The 26,465-nt window shown below is 39.2% G+C and overlaps 1 protein-coding gene across 2 annotated transcripts in view; it reads right to left on the bottom strand.

Moving 5' to 3' along the window:
- The window catches only part of LOC127445363 (zinc finger CCHC domain-containing protein 7-like), a 72,465-nt gene extending 49,874 nt beyond the window's left edge, over positions 1-22,591 (bottom strand). Inside the window, exons 1-2 of one of the 2 annotated variants that reach the window (XM_051705398.1) lie at positions 22,533-22,591; positions 18,431-19,038 (exon numbers count right to left, since the gene is read on the bottom strand). In XM_051705398.1, the coding sequence (XP_051561358.1) occupies positions 18,431-19,025 (595 nt within the window). In that variant the 5' untranslated portion in view covers positions 19,026-19,038; positions 22,533-22,591. Of the gene's footprint in view, positions 1-18,430; positions 19,039-21,910; positions 22,048-22,532 lie in introns of those variants that run through there. The other variant, XM_051705396.1, reaches the window with a different exon arrangement.
- Between the last annotated feature and the right edge of the window lie 3,874 nt (positions 22,592-26,465).

The following is a 26,465-nucleotide window of genomic DNA, read 5'->3' as shown; positions in this document are numbered from 1 at the left end:
TTTTTGTGGCCTTTATGTGCTTTTTGGAGCTTCAAAAGGTCTGATCACCATTCACTTACAATGTATGGACCAACAGAGCTCAAATATTCTTCTAAAAATCTTTATTTGTGTTCTGCAGAAGACAGAAAGTCATACACATCTGGGATGGCATAAGGGTGAGTAAATTATGAGAGAATTTTCATTTTTGGGTGAACTATCCCTTTAATCCTTACTTGTAAAAAAATAAATAAACTATAAATCAAGCTTTTTCAGGTTTAAAAAGTGACTTACAAAATTTGTCCCTGCAAGAGGAAGCTTTACCATGGAGTGAATATGTATACCTAAAGTGCCCTTGCTACATACATCAGAAAATCCCATTACACCCAAAGGGATCGACAAACTGAATTGAACATATTAATATGAACAACAGGATGTTTCTTTAATACACCTAAACATATGCCTAATACTCTCACTAATATCTCTCTATTTGAATGTAGTCACTTAAGGCAAAGCCTTATTGGGAAAAAAATCTATTAGAAATTCCATCAAAGAGTACCTGTGGTTTAGCCTCAAAAAGGATTACATTCCAGACCTCGCTCACTCTCGCTTTGGTGCATGACAGAAACAGAAAGGGAAAGAAGCGGAAAATAAAAATATATAAAAAAAAGAGGTTAGAGAAAGAAAGATTTTTAGATTAGGCCTAATGCTGAATAAATATGGAGAGATTTGTGGAGGAAAGTCAGTCACGCTCAGTACCTCGTAAACACACTCCATTTTTCCTTCTGCTGGTCCATCAGGCCACTAAGCTGGTCAGCAACAGCAACCCAATTACTATTGATTACCGCACTTCAGGAAAACAAGGGAGAGGGAGATAGATGGATAGACAGCAAAATCCATTCCAAAGTGAGCATCACTACGCCCTACTCACACTGGAGGGCAAAATACAGAGTGAATACTCTGATAGGTGCAGGGCATAACTGTCTCATGTGCGCCTGTTTGGTGTAACCTAAATGAAGACATTACTGGCACTTTATTATGAACTGGAATGTTACCTTGATGACATATCAGCAAAAAGCTTTGTTGTGGCAAATAAACCTTTGGGGTAAAATAGTGCATCTTTGTGTCTTGTTTAAGCTGAATTGCTTGAAGACCTCATGAAATGACTTGAAGAGCAGTTTTATTTCCTGTATTATCATATTTCCTATTGAAAAAGGAAGATGGAGCGGGAGATATCAAGTCTCATCCTTTTTTTTTTTTTTTTAAAGGACAACCACTTCTTTGTTTCTTTCAGTTTACAGTACAGCCATGAGCCATGATTTGCTACTTTGCTACTTGCTTAAGGAAGTATTTTTTCCCATTCATTATTTTCATATGGATTTCATAAAAGTCTTTATAAAAGCATTCTAAAGTAAGTATTTGAAAATCAGACAAAAAACTAAAAGGTTCAAGACTGTGTACTTAACATGTTCAATAAGAGAATAAGCTACAGTACCATGAAGCATTGCGAATCCTAAATTCTAAAATCAATAGTTAATATTTTTCCATTGTTTTTATTTTGATGTCTAGATGGGAAGGCAAGGATGAGAGGCGTTGGAAGGGATCCTGTGTCCAGCTGTGGGGGGTGACAGGGAGAAGTCCCTGACCGCTGCCCCACCACCAGGAGATGTTCCGGGATTAATGGGGCGAAACACTGAAGATAGGTGGCTCCCGGCTGATGACCCTGCAGCTGGGCTAAAGGCATTGGTGGAGGTGCGGCAGGCAATAACGCCCGGCAGGTTATTACAGCTACCTGCGCATCTGTTTAGTTCTCTGGGAAACCAGTGACTACTGTGAATAGGGCAGTTGGAGTTCAGGGAAGACTGGAGGATGATCAGGAAAGACTGGCTGACAGCAGGAATGTCTGCACAGTGGTGGGCAGGCTAGTTACCTTACCCACAAGTCCACACACAGGGGACAACCTTACTAGCTACGAGCACAATTAAAGGAAAACAGCCCAGTGGTCATCCGAGAGGCAGGATGGAAGATGGACCAATTAGGACAGACAATATGGACGCAACTGGAATGGCCATGGATAATGAGAAAAGGATCCTTAGAAAATGCAGTTGCAGGTGGATGAGGGTAACAACTAACAAAGGCCTGTGGATTCATCAAGGAAGAATGAAGTGTGGCGGGAGCAGCCAGACATAAACTTGCACTGCAGCAGCAGGTCAGACAAGAAGGATACGGCATCAAGAAGATCAGTACTGCCAGCAGGACAGGTCAAGCCTGCAAGGTGAGCCGCAAGAAGAGACAACCTTAAACCCACAGACAAGGGACGACATGACAATGAGAAGAAACCAGGGAGAAGGAGGCTAATCAAGTGGCCGAGATCTAATGATAAGGATGCATGGAGCAGACTAGATGAGGACCTGTGCTCCACCTTGGAGAATGCCCTTACTGGAAGGGTGGAGGCCAAGCATAATAAGTTTAGCGATATTGTGTACGAAGAATGCATAAGTAGATTTGGTGAAACGGTAGTAAGGAAGAGTGGTCCCAGGGTGACGGGTCAGAGAGAGAAGGAGATACTTCAGCTTGTGAAAGAGCGGAGGCAGCTTCGTAAGGCTTGAAGGAAGGCAGGGGAGCAGGAGATGGAGAGCTTGAAGGTATTGTGGGATGGCATAAGGCCTAGATTAGCGGTCTTGAGGAGGGCAGAGAGAATCCGACAGCGGAGAAGGAAGAGGGAGCGTGAAAGGGCAAAATTCATCAAGGATCCTTTTAAGTTTGCCAGAAACCTGCTGGAAGAAAAGAGGAGTGGGAAGTTGGTGATGGCAAAAGAGGAACTAGAAGACCACATGGAACAGCAACTTGGTGACCCCTACAAAGACAACCCGCTTGGCTCCCCCGGATATGTCCCACGGCCAGTAGAGCCAGTAGTGGAATTTGATGTAGATCCGCCTAAGCTGAGTGAGGTGAGGCAGGTGGTAGAAAAAGCTAGGGCAACTTCAGCCCCAGGCCTGAATGGGATACATACAAGCTGTATAAGATGTGCCCCATGGTCCTTAAAATGTTGTGGAGACTGTTGAAGGTTGCCTGGAAGAAGCAGTGCATACCTGTTGAGTGGCAAAGTGCAGTGGCCATCTTCATACCCAAAGAGCAGGGATCCACCAACATTAGTCAGTTAAGGAGCACTGCCCTATTGAACGTAGAGGGAAAGCTTTTCTTTTCGGTGGTAGCAAGGAGGATATCTGACTACCTCCTGAAGAATGAATACATAGACACAAGCTGCCAGAAGGCAGGCATACCAGGTTTTCCTGGGTGCGTGGAACATGCATCAGTAATATGGGAGCAGATCCAGTCTGCCAAGTCAGATAAGAAAGACATCCACGTAGGCTGGGGAGGTGCCACACAAGACACAGCACGGAGGGACGCCAGATTCATCTTGGCGCCTGGAAGTGATTGGACAATGATGGACGACCTTGGCCAGCAGCTAAAATTTCCAACTGAGGTTGCCATTACCTCCTCAAGGCCGGATGTAGTGTTGTGGTTGACTTCAGCTAGGAAAACAGCATGGGAAGAGGGTCTGGAGACAGCCTATGAGAGGAAGAAGCTAAAATATGCCGATCTGGCCTCAGGGTGCAGGGAAAATGGATGGAGGACTGCCACCTACACTGTGGATGTTGGGTGCCGAGGATTTATGGGAACATCAATGCACCACCTTTTTAGAGACATTGCCATCATAGGAGCAGCTTAAAAAAGTCTTTGAAGGAATTGGCAGAAGAAGCTGAGAAAGGAAATTTCGATTGACATGATTGGACTAAAATTTGAATATGCTATGAGTCACACATATTTTTTTTTTGTCTGTTTCTCAGAAAAGACAGCACATTTTAAATGAGTGTATATGTGCTATTGAAAAAGTTAATTTTGTCATCTTTGACAAGAACATTAGCATATTATTGTCTCAAAGCTAACAGACATATACTAAAAGCCACAAAACTCCAATTTTGATTGCATGGTGCCAAACATTTCCTGTTGATTGACCTTGGGTACACAAGAGCAATATAAGATTTTAAAATCCTGTGTGCCAGTGAGGATGACATCACTCAGTGATCACAAAATCAAGGGTGCAAAAATGCCAACTGAAAGTTGAACAGAGAAAAGCAGAAAAGAGTTGACTTGTGGAATTTGTCAAATCAGATCAGTTTGTAGGAGCCATTTGCCATTAAGTATAATCGGAGGTAAAGTTCAGTCCATTTCAGTCCAAAGTCAACATCAAACCCCAGACTGTATGTGTACATGGATCTGCTAATTACCTACTAAGCTTATAACTGTTTACCTTCAAAAACTAGAAAGGTGGGGGGCCTGGGTAGCTCAGTGAGTATTGATGCTGACTACCACCCCTGGAGTCGTGAGTTCGAATCCAGGGTGTGCTGAGTGACTCCAGCCAGGTCTCCTAAGCAACCACATTGACCCGGTTCCTAGGGAGGGTAGAGTCACATGGGGTAACCTCCTCGTGGTCGTGAATAGTGGTTCTCGCTCTCAATGGGGCACGTGGTAAGTTGTGCATGGATCGCGGAGAGTAGTATGAGCCTCCACATGCAGAGTCTCCGCGGTGCCATGCACAACGAGCCACGTGAAAAGATGCATGGATTGACAGTCTCAGAAGCGGATGAAACGTAGACTTGTCCTCCACCACCCGGATTGAGGTGAGTAACCGCGCCACCATGAGGACCTACTAAATAGTGGGAATTGGGCATTCCAAATTGGGAGAAAAGAGGATATAAAAAAATTAAAAAACTAGAAAGGTAACCGTGTTGGGGCCTAGATGAATAGCTGGGATGATTGAAAAGAGGTACATATAAAAACAGAACATGGTTGAAATAAAGAACAGAGCCATGGCCTAGCAGTAAGTGCACATGCTCCAGACACATCGAGCTGTGCTGCTTATTTGGGTGTAGCAGGTTCAATTCCAGTCAATTCCGCTCTTTCTCCCCAATAATTTCCAAAAGCAAAAAAAAAAAGGTGCATAAAAATTGAGACCTAAAAGAGAACCAACTTTTAAGTTTTTGATTTCTATAAAGCTTTATAAATGGAAAAAAAAAAAATCTTTTCACAATTTATTTTTTTCCTTCATTGTGATTTTTTTTTTCTTCCCAATAATCGAACAGCAATCCAGCTGCCACCGCTATTATTTGCTCTAGGAAATATTTAGGCTTCATTTGATATAATATTATAAAATAAACCCCAACTTGTGAGATAATGAAGAAGATACCTAGCTAAAACGCTATTGGGTTTTATCAGCAAGGTAAACTGCCAATATGTCCGGTGTATGCAGCAATTGCAGTGACAGTAAATAGGGGGAAGAGGTAGTATGATATGAGTTAAATGGTTTCCCGACAGTCGGCCCGCAAACATTTCAGCCTCATTCCACCAATGTCGGCTATCTCAGCTGACAGCTAAACCAACTGTATGCTTCGGCCGTATTAGATAGCAGACAAAACTCAACTCTTTACATCTCCATGTCATTACAAGTTCCGACTGGAAAATTCTGAGCTTAAAAATCCAGCGGATGAAAGCAGGTTTGATTATTTCTGCATGTTGGAGGATTATTTGATACGTATCGTAAAAATACATGAATCTTTCAGAGAAGACAGAAGGCTTCCAAAGCCTCTGCCGAATTCATTGAATAACAATAAAACATCTAAATTAAAATCGCTCCCAATATGAATCAAGTATTGATTTAAGCTAAGCATTCAAATTGTGTGGTCTCAACTCTCAACACTTAACGTCACCTAAATAATACGTTGTGAACATATCAGACTAAACAAAGACTCTCAGACTAGAAAGCATGAATAGATTTATTTTTTATTAATTGGTTTGTCCACAAGCTAATTTGTGAGACTAAGACACTTTGAAAATGTCCAACGTGTCAAGATGCAAGGTCTCATCCATGCAGTTTTATTTAGCCTAAACAAAAATGAATCTACTTTGATTACAACTATAACAGATCAGACGTCTTTCTTTATTTCTTGCTATCTGCCTTGTAGCATTCTTATGACAGAAGTAAAAGCAGTAAAAGTTGTTTTTGATGTCACAAGTTTAGTTTATCAGTTGGCACAAACAAAAAGGAAAACTGATGTGGCACACACACACACACACACACACACACACACACACACACACACACACACACACACTGTAAGCAGCTCCCTCAACATGCAAAAGAGACCCTAATAATAGTGAGGTGGCGTTTTCCGGAAGGTCCCTGAGGGAGTTAAGAAAGCTTTAGAGATTAGTAACAGTGAGACACAGACCGGCTCACATAAAAATATATATACACACAAACACTTCTTACCTCTCATTAGTAGAGAGACAGATAAGCACACAAGCAAATTAATTAAATGAGATAAAAAAATAAGGCAATATGCCTATAAAGGCAATAGAATAAGTATGACTTTCCAGAACTTTCCAATAGTAACACAACACAGGACATTTCAGTGACTAGGAGTATTTTCACAGCTTCTGAACTGTATAAAGAATTATTTCGGTTGGACGATTTAAACAATGTGTGAACGAGAGAAAATCAACCGTGTTGCATTTTGTAATGTATTTCCATAACAATGTTAGCACAAAGACGACCGACGACAAAGCAATTCAATTTTACCTTTGCACTTAAATTACACATATAATATCTGATTTCATGTAAGTAACCGGAATCTTTTCGGATAACAGTGGTTATATATGCAGTGCTATTGAGACAAGGCACTGTAAAGATGGACAAAGCAGAATAACTTGTTTGCAAGCATTACACGATTAAGTTGTTTAACAACAGTATCAGTTTTTTGTGGAAGGGTTCAGTTAGTGACCAGAACACAGTGTATCCACAAGACCTAGAAAGCCACAAAAATGAAAACCGAGGCGAAATATTCCCCCCTTCTGCATTTTACCACTCTATTGAAATTATATTAATAAATCTATAGTCTAATAGTCTAAAGCCCTAACAGCTAAGCAATCATCATCTTGGCTCAGTGTTAATAAATACCCCTAACCCAAACACCCCACCCAAAAAGACAGAGTGATTTAAAAGAAAGTTACAGTTGTGCTGAACGGAAGCGAGAAAGGGGAGAAGAAAAAAAAAGAATTAATCAGGTCTCAATGGAGTGCCTCTGTCCTCTGTCACTGAGGCAATAATTTGATTTTATATTAAATGACTGCTTAATTATAATGGATTTTATTGGTAATTGCAATTGCAATTTCCCCCTCACTGAAGTTTCCCTCCTGCACCCAGACCCACAGAAAGATACAGAATCAACAAAAACACGACACAGACAGGAGGAAACACTTAATATCCATGTGCCAGGAATGTCTAACTGTAATATACTGGCTTGGATTACAATTATACAAACATTATGAATTAACACCATAATTTACATCTTACTCTGAATTAATAATATCATTTAGATTCAATCCGTACAACCTATATGACTAATTTCTGTATTTTGTTCTGTACGTTGTCTCCATTTAGGGTCATACAATGGTACGGATACAGTGCCAAAGCAATGGAAGCGGTTTTAAAACCTGCTCTTATGCCCCTAACCTCAAGGCGCACAAAGCCAATTACAAATTATCTTGGTCTCAATTCCTCTTAAGAAAAACAAAATATCCATTTTCTTTCTTGAGCACCATCTTGTCATCGCATTTAAATAATTCTATGAAAAACAATGAATTCAGTGTCTGGAATGTACTACAGAAGCTAGTGGGTGGGGGGACTTTTTCCACTACGCTTTGTCAGAAAACAGCCCACACAAATATTCTATATAAAAAATAAAAAAATTTAAAAAACAATTCGCATCAAACCAAATGAGCACCTGCAAAAACAAACACAGATGTTGGACTTGAGGTTTTCCGGGACGAGGCTGCATCTTTGTGCGGTGAAGATAATCACAGAGGAACAGATATAACAGTCCGATTTAACCCACTCTGGGAGACTATTCTCATAACTATTAAAAATAATATAATAATAAATATCTTGTAATAACTTCATTAAGCCATCCTAATACCAGGCCATAAATGGGACTGGTGCATAAAAACAACAACTCATTTTTAAATGTTATGTATTTTTATAAGGGAACATTTATTTGACAGTATTTATAAGAAAAAAGGTGTATTGATCTAGTTTGGGAACAATTGGAGCAGACTACGTTATCTATAAAGATACGATAATTTGATTTATGCATCTAAACCTGTTCCACTAAATCCTTCAACAGAATAACTAAAGTCTCACGGCCTGCGTGCGTACGTACGCCTTTGCCGAGTTTAAATGTGCAGACCTGCCACTCTGCATCAATAGCAGAAACTATGACAATGGAGCAGGGCTTGGTTCCCCGGCCTTGCCTTCTCTAATCAAACCTGGTGTGTGACCATTTAGTATGAAATTGGAATGGAAGCTTGCCAGCAATCCCCTTTTCAAAAATACACCCAACACCCTATAACATGATTAAGGATACCTGCTGTCCCATGCAGAGCCCACCCAAAACGCCAGACGTCCAACCAGGAACACACACAGACTTTTCAAACAGGATTACACTGGCCACACTCGTAACGTAGTTCACTGGCCATTCGTGAAGAAAGAGCTGATGGAAATGCACTCTCCAAGAAGCCGGATGTAGACCTGATGAAAGTGTACAATCTCTCTGAAAAGTTTGATGAGATTCTCTCGATTTAAAGCTAAAGTTCAGCAAGTCGTGCTGTCACTACATTTTTTGGATCAACAGAATTGCCCTAAAATTGTTGTAATAAGCCATGAAATTCAGTCGATATACAAACAAACTCAATTAAACGCATTTCACAGTCAAATAAATTAATCAATCAATAAATAATCATTATAAAAAGATTAATTACTTACAATTATACTTATAAAAACAGTATGACAGTATAAGCCATTTTTGCAAGAATATTGAGAACAAATTCACTGGAAAAACATTGGTCAAAAAGTTTGAGAATAATGCATAACTTTTCCATTTCTTCATGATTACTTAGTTTGTTTTTTTTTACTCATTTTATATAGACACTGCACACAAAAAGCACAATTTTTCATTTTTACAACTAGATCGTTGACTATAAAAATTTAGAAATTTTAAAATTCCCTTATATTTTTCCATGACCGTGGGAACCCTCAGTTTATATATATACATATATATATACACAAGAATAAAACCAAGTAACTATTAAATATTCATAAAATAAAGTACAACCAATGAAACTTGATCAAATAAATCTTGTAAGACTTATCTAAAAATGTAAGTGGAAAAAACACTGCCTTTTGCTGTGATTTTATGGTGAATCTGTGCGTGTTTGTGTGAGGGCATGGCGTCTGTTAAAATACACCATGTGGAGAAAAGGGTGTGGTGTTTCAGCTGAAGTGGCACTGCTGTGCCCAGATAAGAGCTGATGCCTATCCTTGCCACAAACACACATCTCCTGGTCCACAAACTCACATTAACACACACACACCAACATAACCAGTCTCACACACATGAACACACCCCAAAAACCCTCCAATCTCTCACACACATACAGACAGACACATATCACCTCACACAGCCGCCACGTCTCACACCAGTAACTCTCTCTCTCTCACACACACACACACACACACACACATCTGCTAGAATCATGCAGTAGTATGCAGTCTTCACAAATCCTGCAGATAAAACACCTTCACTCCCTAGCACTTAGCAACACAAGTTACACAACACACGCTCCCATTTCTGCGGCCGAACCGCTGGCACCTCAAGCTAGAGCATTGTGACCCATCCACAATGATGCACTTCCACATTCTGCTATTGACTGCATATTCACAACAGCCACAATCACACTCACTTACACATCACAGAAGTCTCACCTCGCCTTCCCGTCCAAACACAAGCACTTCAATGCTAATAAATATCAGCGCACATTCAAAAATATGGTGGAAAATGGAAATTACACAAAGAAACACACTAGAGGGGTGCTTATGAATGTTGGCTGCAAACCCAGTTACTATAATCATCAAACCTTGACTTAAAGTGCATCAATACTGACTCCTGAATCCAAGTGCTCAAACTCCATGGGCTGCAACACCATTATGATCTCCGAGAACTATAAAACCAAAATAGAAATGATACAAATGCACAAACGTGCAAATAATTAGCAGTTATTCCATTCATATCACACTAATGAGGAACTTTATATTGGAATATTAGAAGGCCTTTGGCATTTCCAATATAAACAACTTTTGGATGAATAGCTCTTTTGTAACAAAAAAACCTTCATAACATGATTAGAACAAAAATGGCTTCCCTAACATGCTGGAGATTTACAATATATTTTCATTAAAATAAACTTCAAGTGAAAATGCCCATTGAAACAAAAGGCCTAGGTCAAACAAAACAATTACATGTAGAATATAGCAAAAGCCAAAGTGAGAGGGAAAGGTAGCCAATGTGACTGACAGCTGTCAGTTATCTTCGTCAGAGTCTGGGTGTGGCCTCATTAAAGCAAGGAGAGATATCGGAGAGTGAGAGAGAAAATATAAGGATGTAGAAAGAGGAAGAGGAGAAAGAGAGAGAGACAGAGAGAGGGAAATCTACATCCAATAGGATACAGAGGGCGACAAGGCCACGTTCACTACTGTGAAGATGACGGTGGAGTCAACATAGACTTATCCAGAAAACAGAGCTAAAACCAAAATGGACTGCATCTAATATTCACACACAAACAGCTACAAACAAGCCATAATGACATTTCTGAACCATTGAAAAGAGAAACAAAAAGAGAGGGAGACAGATATCTAATGTCTTACCTTTACCCTGCAGTATATCAAACACACTCAAAGACACTTTTCTTTCAAATGCTCACGCATTCAGTCTAAACTAATGCCCATCTGCTGCCACTGCTACAGTCCAGCCTAATGACAAAGTTTTGTGCTCACGGGGCAAAAAAAAAACAGACAGAACCAAAAAAGGGGAGGGAAAAACACTGAAAAAAAGGGGGAAAGGGAAATTAAAAAAGCACAAAGGGGAGAAGAAAAAAGAAAGTGTGACCACTGAAGAAAGCTCAACAACTCACCCCCTGTGTGTGTGTGTGTGTGTGTGTGTGTGTGTGTGTGTGTGTGTAAATCTGTTGCCATACAGACACAACAATAACAACTGAAGAGAATTGGATTTGAGTGTGTGTGTGCATGTTGCAAGATGACTGTTGTTCAGAAGACATGCATCACACAGTTATAAGACACAGTTATATAGCAAGAGAAGAGAATTGGATTTATATGTGAATGTGACTGTGTGCTCAAATAAAATTAGTCACTGCTGTCTGAAGCCTTTTACTAGTCCACACAAACACAATCACACTTAACACACATTCTCTGTCCTTCGTCTCCTATGGGGAGTGCATATGACAATAATGGGAGTATATATGTAGGTGACTTTCAGGCCATGTTGGATGAAACGGCATGTGTTTATTTTCACCTATGCATGCAATATTGTGTTTTGAAGCCTTTATACTCAAAGTCATCCTATCTCAATTTAACACGTCCTCGTTAAATAGAAAACTACTGTCCTCTTTTTTTAAATGGGTAGAACACATCATTTCCTTTATCTTTCACTTGCCACATCCTTAGTTCATGGGCTGAGCATTTTAAGCCTCAAATTCTAGAGAAGGGGTGGACAAAAATGACTTTTTTAATGGCTAATTATTTATATAATATAATTAATGATAACAAATGAAATGTCTACAAATTTGAAAAATAAAATGCTTATTTCACATAATATTTATGCTGCGTTCACGTTGTGAATTACTGTAATTATGAGATGGCAACTTGGAGATTCTTCTTGGTGCTGTTCACGTCCTGGGACCTTGGAAAGTTATTCTTTTCTATGGCAACATTCATAACGCAAAAAATGCTTTTGTTATTGCTAACAGCAAAATATTCCTCACTACTTTAATTCAAAGACCAAAGAAAGCACTCCAGGCAACAATGGCATAATGAAATGGCATATCAAACAGAATTATGGTTGACTACCTTTCATTGTTGAGGCCGCTGCCATATTGGTTCTTTTTTTAGTTTAAAACTTGTATGTTTTTTGTTTTTTTATGAATCAAGGGGGAACTACAGTTTCTGTTAATCGGCCAAGAGAACATCAGTTATTGGCCAATGCTGGTAATCTTAAAACAGCGAAGTGTCTGCCGATAAATCAGCCTGGCCAATATTTCAGTCTGCCAATATTCTAAAGTGGCATATGTGCCAATATAGGGCTACACAATCATGACCATCACTTCCCTTGATATTGTAATCCTAATTATTAATTTTGATTAATTGAATTTCCATTAAATTGCTTATTTTGTGTGGGGCAAATGCAAGCCATATTCTTTATGTAAGCACTAATCATGCATTAAAGTCTTTATGTTTTGCTGTACCATTACTGACAAGCTAATGTACTCAATGGACATGTCTGTGATTGGTTACAATACTCATCCACTGGGAAAAAAGGTAATAGAAAAATAGAAAATTTTGATGCAAACGGAGAACCGGAATATCGAAATGGAATTCTGTGAATTGACTCTTTTTTAAGATTAGTTAACTGCAGCAGCCATAACTGTAATCACTATGTTAGTGCTTGAAAGTTAATGTAAACATAGTTTTAAAAGTTCAGTGTCGCTGCACAAACTTAGAGGACAAAAATAATATATCTGGATGTCCCGCATACTCAAACCCTATCCCTGGTTCTTAACCCTCATTACCTACAATGCATCCTCACCTCTCCTCTGAACCATCCTTTTGTCCCCCTCTACCACAGTTAACCCAGCAGCAAAAATCTCTCGCTTTCAGACATGTAAACACACACACACACACACACACACACACACACACACACAGAGGGCAACCTCTCCAGCCACTTCCTCCCATCTCCCCTCCCTGTGTGACCCACATGTTTTGGAGTGCGGGGTCAAGCCCCAGAGATCAGACACACAGAGGAGAAAAAGAGAGACAGAGCTGCTGCTTTTTCACCCCCCATTTATCCCTCTGTACCCCTCCTCTCTCGCTCTCTCTCTCTCTCTCTCTTTCTCATCCTCCACTGAATCTCTCTCTCTGGGTAACAAAGGCAGGCCGGGGCAGGAGAAGGCCCCCTCTACACATGAGTGTGAGAAGCATGACCGACAGAGCAGAAATACCAGCCCACAGACTCCTCCACAGCCACCATTCAAATGAGCCAAAGAGAGAGGGATGGAGGGAAAGAGAGAGGGAGAAAAGACACAATGAAATGCTCTGTATTTGAAGGGGAGAACTAGAAAAAAAAAAAAGAGAAGGAAAGAGCAGAAAATGAATAAAAGGAAGAGAAAAGAGTCTACGAATGGAAATGAGGACAACGCGTTCAGGGAGGATGGAGGGAAAAAGAGAGAAAAGGGGGTTTGCTGCTTTGCTGAGCTTTGCAGGTTAATCTAATGTGTAGATCTGGAGAGATTTGCAAAGACGTTTTTATTCATCTATGATTAAAGTCTCCCTCTCCCTCATTCGCTCTCTGACAGGAGGTTTGTTATGTTTTGTTTGTTTTTTTCCTCGACCTACACAGAAATATTCCCTCATTGCTTTTCCTGCATGTTCTCACGCATGCAAATTAACTTTACACACATAAAGCTGGATGCATGTGCTCACACACACGCACCTGCTCTGCACACACAAACATGCACACTCGCACAGTAACTTTACAACAAATACATGTGGATGAGACATCAGATTCAGTGATTAGGATACACATACAGCCCGGAAGGCAGAGAAATGCCGGGTGCTTTGGGGGTAAACACAAATTTGTGCTTACATTAACACATATGCTGCATCGGCCTGGAGACCACAGGTGCTTTGGCCTGCAGTCCCTCTAGACGGCCCATTCATTCACAAACACACACATACACACACACAATAAATAACATACTACAAATGAGATTGACATAAAATAAGATCAATAAATTACACATGCTTGTTACATGAATTTAAAAATGTCTTACTATTTGGTATGACCCCTTTTTGCTTTAATGAGAGTATGCCATCGAGCTGGCATGGAATCCACAAGTTTGTGCAAAACCTGATGATCCAAGTTATGCCAGCATAATTTGAGAATGTTCCAATTAAGAGCATATTGTGTGCTTCAAAGGAAGCAAGAAAATCTGAACTTCAGTACAAAGGAGTTAAGATTTGCTTATTTGATTAGTGACGTAAAAAAGAGCAGAATCTTAGAATATATTACAGTACAATATTCCAATTCATTTTATGTCGTAACCTATTGTTGTTTTTGATTTTTAAATACGATTTTGAACACCATTTTATCAATGTGGACTTTTGAGCCTTACTTGATTTCCCAATTTTGTTAAGATGTTGTAGAAAACGAAATGACAGAAATGGCATCTCTGAAACCAAAATAGGATCTCTAACTGCTCAAGTAATAGTGAATCATCATTTACTCACCTCCATGTCATTCCAAACCCATATTACTTTAGCGGCACAGTGTTCAGTGGAACACAAAATGAGATGTTCTTTTAGACTGTACATGCAGTTCTTTCCCTTACAATCAAAGCGTATAGTGACCAGGGGCTAGCAAGCTCCAAAAAGGACAAAAGCACAACTTAAGTACCATAAAAGAAGTCCATACAACTCGTGTCCAATATCCAACAGCCATCCAATAGCTTTGTGTGACGAACAGACCATGATTTAAGTTCAAATCTCAAATCTCATTTGCACTTGACCATATTCAACTTGTAGTGTCGCAAAAGTTTTGCGATCCATTTCTCAAAGCCATCGTAACTTAAGTTGTACTTAAAAATGCATCGCAAAGACTTATGCAGTCCCCAGCAGGACAATCACAAAATTACACCTAATACAATTTAAATATCTAGCTTAATATTTATAAAATTATGCACAAATATAATGAAGTTATGAGCAGCACTACGGTCACATTTAAGCACTTCACATACAAGGACAGCGACTTTCGGAAGTAGCACTTAAAGTACGTCCTCATGTTAAATGCACTTTTGGGAAACACACAGAATAAATGGACACTTTTTCTCCCCTTTTCTCCCCAATTTTGCATGCCCAATTGCCAATGCGCTCTACGTCCTCATGGTGGTGTAGTGACTCACCTCAGTCCGGGTGGCAGAGGACGAATCTCAGTTGCTCAGTTCCACGTCTGAGACTGTCAATCAGTGCATCTTATCACATGGCTTGTTGAGCGCATTCCCGCAGAGACCTAGCGCATGTGGAGGCCCACGCTATCCTCCGCAGCATCCACGCGCCCCACCGAGAGTGAGAACCACATTATAGCGACCACGAGGAGGTACCTCTACCCACCCAAGCAACCGGGCCAATTGGTTGCTTAGGAAGCCTGACTGGAGTCACTCAGCACACCCTGGATTCGAACTTGCGACTCCAGGTGTGGTAGTCAGCGTCTTTACTTGCTGAGCTACCCAGACCCCCCCAATAATGGACATTCTTAAAATCGCTTGCTGAAAAAGCTCTTAACCACTAAGATCAATCGTTATTGAGAAACGAGGTCCAGGACGATTAATCGGATTATATTTGGCCATTTTGCGGCCGTGTTCCCTTGGCCGATTAACAGAAGTGTTAACTTTCCCATGTGTCAGTTCCAAAATCTACCAATAAATTTGTCAATGGATAGTCAGCACTATGTTTTCAAGGTTTTTTCATTTCAAGTTTATGCAAGTTTGAGTAAATATTGCATAAAACAAGTGTTTGTTTCACTTTAGAAACTTTGTGTACATCTGATTTGCTGTTATTAAATTGTATTATGTTTATCTGCATTTATACTGTATCTGCATCGGCCATTGAAAAGCCCATATCAGTCGACCACTACATGCGAGAGCCAATGCTGCTTAACGTCATTGACATTGAACCTTGGGCAACACATTTTCACATGCCAAGTCTGAATATGCACAAGAACAAATGAGATTTGACGACTTAATTTCAGTCTATTCTTTACACAAAGCTGGCACATAGCTCCAAAATGAATATAGTGCAAATGTCGTATGAAGGGTTTTTCCTGCATTTAAAATTTTTCAGCGGCCGCCAAATGATATTCACGTTGCTTTTGGCTCTTTATAAGCGCTAAATATGCTTCTCATGTCGTACACTGATGTGCGCAGGGTGATTGAAGACTGGTATCACGCGTGTGTCGGGGCAATTCAACCATTTCAAATGGCTACAGCAATGACATTCTGAACAACACTGATGAGGGAAAGAGGAAACACCTGCCCTTCACCAGCATCGATTACAAGACTTTTCACATCTACTCATTAACACCATTACTAACATTTATCTCAGTAAACTTTAATAGATTTTTTCATTACATTACAACAGTGGCAGTTGCATTAAAAAAGTTAACTTTTTAAATGTGTTTTGGCCAGTGGTTCTCAACCTTTTTTTGATGAACGCCCCCCTACTTCATTCCCATACCTTACCAAAACTCAATATGTGCGTTATTTGCTTAATTTGCTGAATGCAACTTCGATGCATTGCTTAATTTTAAAGTTTTGTTAATAAATTCAGCAGGCTTACGCTTCATGAATGTGAGACCAAACCTTGTGTTTCTTGAATTCAAACAGATGGAGGGCTATATCTGGGGCCTATAAAATGAAAATGCAAAGACAGAAACTAATAATAAAAGTGATATTGTTAATATATTTTACATTTGCCTTTTTGAACATTTTTATTTATTCATTAATTATTTATTTTTATAGTTTTAGCAGTGGTATTTGTAACAAGACCACAGTAAACACATGGAAGCATGGATCTTCACTAACATGGTTAGATGTAACATGATTTCTATAAAACAAACTATGGCATTTTTGTCATTATAATCAGTAGACCTACTCTAAACACATGTAAAAACAATAAATGCAACATATATATATTTATAAGTTGTAACAAAAATGTATTATATTCCCTCACTCCCCTAATGTAGCCTATGACAAATATAATAGAGCTGATGTAGTGATATGATAATAATTATTATCAATCTATATCTGCCTAAAGTACAGTTAGTGTTACTATAGTAAATTCAAGGATGGTGATGTAGAATTCTGTTCCGAACTCAAATGGTTTCCACTTCTCACGCCTTACTTCTCACTGATTCTCGCAAAGCTGCAAGTTTAAGAGCTCGAGCTTTAAGAGCCATACAGGTGCATTAGCCGAGGTTGCGCCTCCACCTGTGTACTTGACGCTGCTAAACCAGATACTTCAGATGCGTCACTAGACTTCAAAATCAGTTGAGCTGCGGTAGAAATGCATACCAACCCGTATAATTGAGAACCAATTAATTCGCTTCTGAAGCGAATCAATACGTTTGTGTAAAAAATAAATCGATAATTAAAATGTTATTAACTTTTAAAAAGCGCTTACTGCCAGCAGTTGACACATCACGTAGCTGTCGCGTGACGTAAGCGTGTTGGTGAGTTCACGCAAGAATTCGGAAGCGCCGCTTATTTACAACAGAAGAACGAATGTCATGCCAGAATTCGGCCATTTCAAACAGCATTAGAGCCCTGGACGGAAGTGCCGATTTAAAGTTAAAAATGTTTTAATTATCGACTTGTTTCTTACATAAACCTATCGATTTGCTTCAGAAGAAATTAATTGATCAACTGGAGTCATGTGGATTACTTTTATCCTGCTTAAATGTGACTTTTGGACTGTCAAAGTGCTGGCACCCATTTACTTGCATTATAAGGAACTGACAGAGCTCTATCTTCTTCTAAAAATCTTCATTGGTGTTCTGCTGAAGAAAGACAGTCATGCACATCTGGGATGGCATCAGGGTAAGTGAATAATGAGAGAATTTTCATTTTTGGGTGAACAATCAATTCACTGTACATCAGCCACTACCGATGACCATTTTTGACACAGGAAAAACCCTGCGTATGGAGTATGGACTACTTTAAATCTGCTTATTTGGTCATTATTGGAGCATGCAGCCCCTGGTCACTATATGCTTTCATGTATGGGAAAAGATCAGTAAAACGTCTCCTTTTGTGTTCCATGGAAGAAAGTCATACATGTTTAAAATGACACGAGGGTGAGTAAATGATGACAGAATTTTTAAATGGAGCTAGTCACCTGCAGACCCAAGCGGAATCACTGCACAGAACACCGCAGAATTTCAAAGTCTGTCATTCACAAAAGTGAATCAAAATGTTTTGGAGCAAAACATTTGGAACAGGCTTAAAATAAACCCAATGAACCTATATGACGCTGTTTGTGTTGTTTAAGGCCTTTCTCAAGAGCAAAATAAACAAAAAATGACTGAATGCACCTTTAATTCTACCCTCTTATTTGGGCTTCTTTATCACTTACATCTTGATTTTCTTGCTGGGTATTTGAAGCAAATAAGAATGAAAACCAAATTCCACACACGTACACACACAGTCTTACCCTGTCTCTCACAGTTATCCGGTATGGAAAGGTTCAGCTGGATGCTCTGATCTCCATCCTGTTTCTCTCGGCCCAGAATCATCCAGTTCTCCAATTCATCCGAGTCCGAATCCACATCCTCCACAAAAGGAGGTATAGAGTGTGAATCCGAGCTCTCGTCTGACTCAGAATCCAACACCACAACATCGTCAGGGGAACTCCTTCCAGTTCGAGCCTGTGCGGGACCGGGTGAATGAATGCCATAGGGCTGCAACTTCCTGTGTGCCAGGCTACAGTGCTTTGATGTTTGACCTTTCTTAGCACACACGCTGTCATCTTCCTCTGTGTTGTCTGAGACCGTGATAGCATCTGGGCCAGAGTCAATCTCAATGACATCAGATGGAGCAGGACAAGGAGCCAAGGAATTCTGCTGAGGTTGAGTCTGTGCTCTTGCTGACTGGACCTCTGTCAAGTCCTCATGGTCCTCAGCACAGTAATGCAGCTGTGAATAAAGCCTGAACTCCAGCTCGCTGTCAGCATCAGACAAACCCGAGTCGGCCTCATCCCGGTACAGCTCATCCTCATAATCGTCCCTCTCCTGATACCCCGAGAACATCTCAAGGAGAGCCCTAAAGAGAGAGTAGCCATAAACTTCATCATCAGTTATTATTAATGCATTATGAAAACAATTCAGTGATCACACTTACATCATACAACATAATCACCATGTAGCATATCAATCACTGTTATCAACTGTATGCCAGTCTCTTAATGCATCATCATCATCATTAAGGCGATGAAGAGAACAGCTTTGTGCAACGTAAATTCATTCCTCATCACCGTCTATGAAAAAATACTTTCCGATATGGAAAACAAGACACAATATCGCCACAGGAACCTACTGCATAAAACACCCACAGTCTACTACGGCACACAGCTACATCGAAAACAAGGATTTGTCGGCTCAACAACCATAATGTATAAAAATAAATAGCTTTACTTAATTTTCATTAATGTGTACACACAAATAACAATTTTAAGGTGAACTTAGAGAGTTACATAAAGTAAATTAATAATAATGAGTTCCTTGAACTGTTTTAGCTTACAGTGCTTTACAAATCCATAAAAATTCATATTTTAAGTACTTCTAACTCAAACAATCAAGTATAGAACTGAGGTTGTGGGGGAATACCTATAAGCGCTTGCACTTAAACAGTTTAAGCATGTTTGTTTGGTCAAAAGGAACTTCTGTGGGCATTTAATTAGTTTATATTTAGAATTCATAGAGATTTTAGCTGTTTTTAGTATTACTGATGTTGTTTCACTGTAAATAGATGGTTTGTGTAAAGTCACCATTACAGTGATTATTGTTCCATTGGTGGTCAACTTGGATCCTGTTCGATCCATGTAATTTTCCCTTGTACGTGTGAATAGCTGAAGTGCAGCTTTATGTTAAAGGTTTCATCTGTGTATACCTAACAAAAGTTTCCTAGTTGTGTTGACATGAAATGACCATAAGATGAATTTACTTAAAAAGCGTGATGCAAAAATGCTACATATATATTTTAAGTAAATCCAACACATCATTTTTTTTTCAGTGTACTGTTTAGCTTAGGTTAAATTAAATAAGGCAGGGTTTTGGGGGCCTGGGTAGCTCAGTGGTAAAGACACTGGCTACCAGCCCTGGAGTTCGCTATTTCGAATGCCAGGGCTTGCTGAGTGACTCCAGCCAGGTCTCCTAAGCAACCAAATTGGCCCAGTTGCTAGGCAGGGTAGAGTCACTCCTCGTGAACGCTATAATGTGGTTTGTTCTCGGTGGGGCGCATGGCAAGTTGAACGCGGATGCCACGGTGGACGGCGAAGCCTCCACACACGCTATGTCTCTGTGGCAACGCGCTCAACAAGCCACGTGATAAGATGCGCGGGTTGACGGTCTCAGACGTGGAGGCAACTGAGATTCGTCCTCCGCCACCCAGATTGAGGCGAATCACTACGCGACCACGAGGACTTAAAAGCACGTTGGGAATTAAGCATTCCAAATTGGGAGAGAAAAAAAACAAAACAAAAAAAGCAGGATTTTTTTTCCCCTCCCAATTTGGAATGCTCAATCCCACTACTTAGTAGATCCTCGTGATGGCGCGGTTAGTCACCTCAATCCGGGTGGTGGAGGACAAGTCCCAGTTGCCTCCGCTTCTGAGACCGTCAATCCACGCATCTTATCGCATGGCTCGCTGTGCATGACACCGCGGAGACTCGCAGCATGTGGAGGCTCATGCTACTCTCCATGCCCCATTGAGAGCGAGAAACCCTAATCACAAACACAAGGAGGTTACCCCATGTGACTCTACCCTCCCTAGCAACCGGGCTAATTTGGTTGCTTAGGAGACCTGGCTGGAGTCACTCAGCATGCCCTGGATTCGAACTCGCGACTCCAGGTGTGGTAGTCAGCATCATAGTCAGCGTCAATACTCGCCGAGCTACCCAGGCCCCCAAGGCAGGGGTTTTTAAACTTTTTTGATACCAAGGACCACCAAAAATGATGATCCCCTTGCAAGGGACCCATTCCTAAAATATAAAAATAGCTATATATTTTCATGTATAAACACCCATTTTTATTGTGCTAGAACAAAAATGCATAATACAATGAATGACTAATTGGCTTCTATATTGTCGTTGTACTAAAGATGAAACAAATTATTAAACTATATCTGGAAAATGTTTACTTAGTTTTAGGCTAAGTTGATCTGTTTTCTACCCACGATTAGAGTAATATTATATTTATTACAATCCTTACAAACCTCTGCGGACAAGTTAAAGGCAACAGTTGCAAAGAAAATCCACAGGAAGATACAACAAAAATACATAAATAAGTATCTATGAGCCTACATGCACATTTGTATTCGTTTCTAACTGTTAAAACTATGGCTGTCAATAGAAAAAAAATAACCATGATTAACCTTTTGATTTCAGGATAAATCAGTAATGATGTCAAATTCAGAAAATGTTCACTTTTTTCTTTTTAATCTTTTTTTTTCTACCCCTAGCACTCCCTTACAGCCGATTCGAGAACCACTGGTCTATGGTTAGCTCACTGCTTTGTGATCAATTTTGGTCAATTTAGCGGACGTTTATCTGTTTATTAGTTAATGTCTTAAGCCAGTCTGTGAAGTGGTCTACATCGCACATAGCCAGAGATTATTTAGCAGAGACGGGTCACTTATATTTAAATAAATGGGAGAAATTGGAACGCCCAACGGCAGCCAACGGTCAACGGATTTAGAAAGGAAGTCCCGCCTTACAGGTAAAAGAGCCAATAATCTTTTAGATACAGACATCGCCTGTCAATCAACTCGACAATGCGCATGCGTGTTAGCTATTCAAGCTGAGAAAATTGCGTTTTTTTAGCGTAAAATGAGGTAAAGAAGCACAATTTATGATACCATTGTTGTCAGATTTTACTGCTCATTGTAAATGTGTCCTTCGATCGTAATCTTGACCAACCGTTTAGTTGATTTCATCTTTCCCCATTGAAGTAGATAGGAGCTGCACTGGCATGACTGGAAATAGTCTCCCTAGAGCGTTCCAAAGATGACCTGACTTGCTAGAAAGACTTTGATATAGCTTCCATCATGCGCGGACTTTGTTTGTTTATACTCTAGTATGTTTGACAGCAGTATAAGAGTCAAAGAAAGAATCGTTTCAGTTAAAATCCAATAAAACGATTGTTAAGTTCATGAACATAAACTTTACTCATAACTTTGCACAACAACATCAAAACAGGCAGTTGCCTAGCTGGAAAGGTATAGAATCGAAAAACTCAAGTATTCAGAATAATAAATATCTGGGTGAAATCACTGGGTTCCTTTCCACCTTTCCATGTTAGTAGAAGCTACTAACATCCTAATTAGACCATTTATAACGGGAAAAACGTGTGTTAGCCTCAGTGCTATCAAGTGCTGCTCAATCACCCACGTGTATTCATGTACGGAAGCCGGCTGATGTCTTACTACTAATACACGGACACGACAGTGTTTTTAAAAGATTCGTCAGTGGTTCGAAACTCAACCACACCATAGGACACATTTTTGATGCGTTTTCTAAGTGAGTGAATAATATATCTGACCTGTTTATACGTTTCCGATTTTCGAAAGGCAACACGGGAAACTCGATTCCGGGCTCCAGAGGGGGAGGGGCGGAGAAAGGGATGGCCGACTATTCTTTTTACCTGGGAAAGATGCGCAACATTTAAAGGGATAGCTCAACCAAAATTGAAAATTCTTTCATGATCTATTCACCCTCCTGAAATCCCAGATGTGTATGACTGTCTTTCCTCTGCAGAACACAAAGATTTTTAGAAGAATATTTCAGCTCTGTAGATCCTCACAATGCAAGAGATTAGGTATCAACATTTTGAAGCTCCGATAAGCACATAAATGCAGCATAAAAGTAATTCATAAGACTCCAGTGGTTAAAGCCATATCTTCTGAACATATTTAATCGGTTTTGGGTGAGAACAGATAAAAAAATAAGTTTTAAGTTAAAATAATAATTGTTAAAAAATTAGGGCTCCTGCAGTTCAACTTGTAGAGCGTGGCACTAGCAATGCCAGGATCATGGGTTGGAGTCCCAGGGAACATACAAACTAATAAAATGTATAGCCTACATGCAATGCACTGTAAGTCACGTTGGATTAAAGCAGTGGCGTAGCCAAGGGTGGGTCTGGGCCCACCCAAATTTGACTCAGGCCCACCTAGAATATTAGAGATTATTCTTTGACTTCAAATATATAATTATAAGATAGTTTAAAAAAAAATTATAAATTCTGATTTCTGAAAGTGTGAAAGAACTGTTTGAATGCGCCGGTTCTCTGTTGTCAAGGAAAATTTGGCTAAACAAAACTTTTGCCGAAAACTAGGCCCATCCTTTTTTATTGAGGCCCACCAAAAAGTAATTTCCTGGCTACGCCCTTGGATTAAAGCCTCTGCCAAATGCATGAATGTAAACAGGGTCGTTTCTAGGCATAGGCGAACTAGGCGGTCACCTAGGGTGCCGTCTGCTGGGGGGCGCCAAGGAGGAGCCCAAACTCCCTAAATCCCATCCCACACTCTTGTTTGGCATAGACTAATCTTTTATTATTATTTCTTAGCAAGAAGTAAGGCTATTATTATATCACATTTAAATAATTTTTTGTCCTCAAATCAAAGTCAGAAAGTCCTTTTGTTGTCATGAGACAAGAAAAAACAAAACAGAGAATGAATGACACACAGAGAGGAACCATGAAGACCCCTCATGTCTGTCAAGTTCACAGTCTGTCATAATTTAGCCTTTTTTAGGACATGGCAAGCTTACTTCAGGTTGTGAAATGTCGAATGGTAAATAATTTAATTTGTTCTTGGCATTTAGTTATCCAAGACATAAGCAACATATTACTGGCACTTAATATTTTGCCATTTTACTTTAGGTGTGAACTTCTTGCTATCTCTTTGACTATAATCAACATTAAATGCCAAAGAATCTTTCATCGGTTGCCTTTGGACTCTTCTGAGGTCCACATTTACATATCTTAACAGGTAACATATCTAAATATGAATCGCATGCACACATTTGTGCTTTTCTTTCTTTCTTTCTTTCTTTCTTTCTTCTATTTTTGTTAAATTCCAGCCTACCTTTATCATCTCTTGAAACCTATGGCATGAGTGACGCATGCCGATTGATGTGGGAATCATCGTGTGAATGCCATCTGATTCTGGAGACGTCTCCATGCGTGTCAGTGTCAGAAAAGGCCATCAAAGCAGTGGATTGTTTTCTTTTAAAAGGTTACATTTCCTAAATGAAGCCAAAGCCCACCATATAAACCACATTTTTGGAAAAATCTGTAGAAAAAGTGATTGAAGCTGGAAAACGGAATGCATGGCTGCTCTTCAGAAATTGCCACATGAGAAGTCTGATTTTGGACATATTTGTTGATCGTCATTACTGTTGTTGTTTAAAAGGAAAAGGGAAGCACTTGTTCATCGGTTAATCTGCACAAATTCAAACCAGTCGGGCGTTGAAGATGGAGTCACAAGCGAGGATGCAGGCCTCCCCATTCCAATATCTGATTCCACATGGCTGTTCTGCATGAGAAAGATTTTCATTTGGGAAATTAAGCCAAATGGCCACCTTCACCTACTCCTGCATTTATATTGCTGATGTCTCCACAGTCTGCACCTTCAGTGCGTTATTCATGTGTAACATTGACCCATACTGTGCTATGATCAATATTTGAGCATACAATTATCATGGCATTGAAAGTTATAAGTCTATTTGGGTGCTATATACAAACATAATAGCTTTATTGCTGTATTGGAATCTAGCAGTGGAAGTGGGCTGGTTGATGCGATTTTCTAACAGAAGCAATCTTACAGCCCAGAATGTTCTTTTCCAAAAGAAAACCAATATAACATGTTAAGTGTTCCAGATAATGGGGTAATACTAAGTAGTTATAATAAAGAATACATTACATGTGAAAAAGATCCGTGCAGGGTCTTCTTACTTTTTATTATGCACATTGGTGTCATTTGCCCATTGTGAAATTTGCTCTCTTTTTTGATGGTCTACTCAGAATGTCAAGGCACAGTTTGACCCCAGCATGTCACTACACATGTCACAAGATCTGGAACAAAACAGTCACAGAAGAAACCATGTCCTCTTTGTGTGGTCTGGTGTTGTGCCAAGTGTTGACAGGCCTAGACCTGGCACTGAATTTTCTGATGAGATTAGATAATTCCCCATTTGATTTTTATATTTGAATTAAAAACAGATTTTAAGATTTAGTATTTTTTATTATGAGGACCCTGTTCCTCTCAACAATACCAGAGCACTGGATACCAGCCTTTTTTTAAATTGTAAATATTTTCTTTATTAAGCATGTAGTCATGTAAAATAAGCCCAGGTGGAAAATTTGGTTTCAGAGAATTAACACAAAACAAAATCTTCGTTGAAAATCATTGCACTTTTCTTTTGGATGCTGTCATTCCACAAAATGCAGCTATTTCTGTCCCATTTCACAAAGACTGTGCTATTTTAAGTAGGCTAATTGCCAACATAAAAATACCACTGTAACCATAATTTCAGCCAAAATCTAATAGTTAACAGTTAACCACTGTTATAATAAACTAACATGGAATCTCCTTCAAACTGTTTAAGAACACTGTAAAAAATGTCTGTAATTTTAACAAAAAAGGACTGTAAAAATGCTACAGAAATAAAACGTTAATTGATTAACAAATATGAACTGTAAAATATATAGTAACATTTTTTTAATATATTTTAAAAGACAATACAGTAGTTTTTACAATAAAATGTTGTCAAAATGACATTTTTTAGATGTAAAAATTATGATTTTCCTGTATAATTAATGGTCAAAATTTACATTAGCGTACATGACATTTTTACAGTAAATTATTGTTAAAATTACAGTAAAAAACTATTATCGGGCGTTCCCATAATTCTCTTTTATATACATATTTCATTATATTTTCAGGGAATAGTTATGTTTCTTATTTTTAATATCAGTTCTGTACATTGTGGTGTTCTGTTTTATATTTAATGTAGTTTAGTTCATGTTTACTGCATTATTTAAATGTCACATGTGTAACTCTGATGGTGTTTAGTGTTTGTGTGAGTGACACTGAGCACTGTCTCTACATGTTTATTAGTTATTACTCCTGGAAGAGCCACTATTGGTGAACTTCATGTCATCATGTGCTCTTCTGTAAATGTTACGGTGATTAACAATGCCTTATAAAGTAAAACGCAGATTTTTACACTTTCAGAAGGTTAAGATCAAGTTTATGACGTGTCAAAAAATCAGAAAGCTTCACTATAAATTTTTTTATTTTTATTTTTATTTTTTTTATTTTTTTTCAGAGCCAGCATGGTGATGTAAATGACAACAGTTTTAAACTGTAAAATTTACAGCTTGTTCTGTAAAGCTGTTTACCATAGTTTTTGCATAAATATTCGGGCAACCACAGCTGCCAGTCTTATTTATTTATTTATTGTAATAAAATAA

Source organism: Myxocyprinus asiaticus, chromosome 8, assembly GCF_019703515.2.
Source record: "Myxocyprinus asiaticus isolate MX2 ecotype Aquarium Trade chromosome 8, UBuf_Myxa_2, whole genome shotgun sequence".
Lineage (NCBI taxonomy): Eukaryota > Metazoa > Chordata > Actinopteri > Cypriniformes > Catostomidae > Myxocyprinus > Myxocyprinus asiaticus.
Note: the sequence above shows the minus strand (reverse complement) of the source record. Positions and strands in the feature narration are given on the sequence as shown.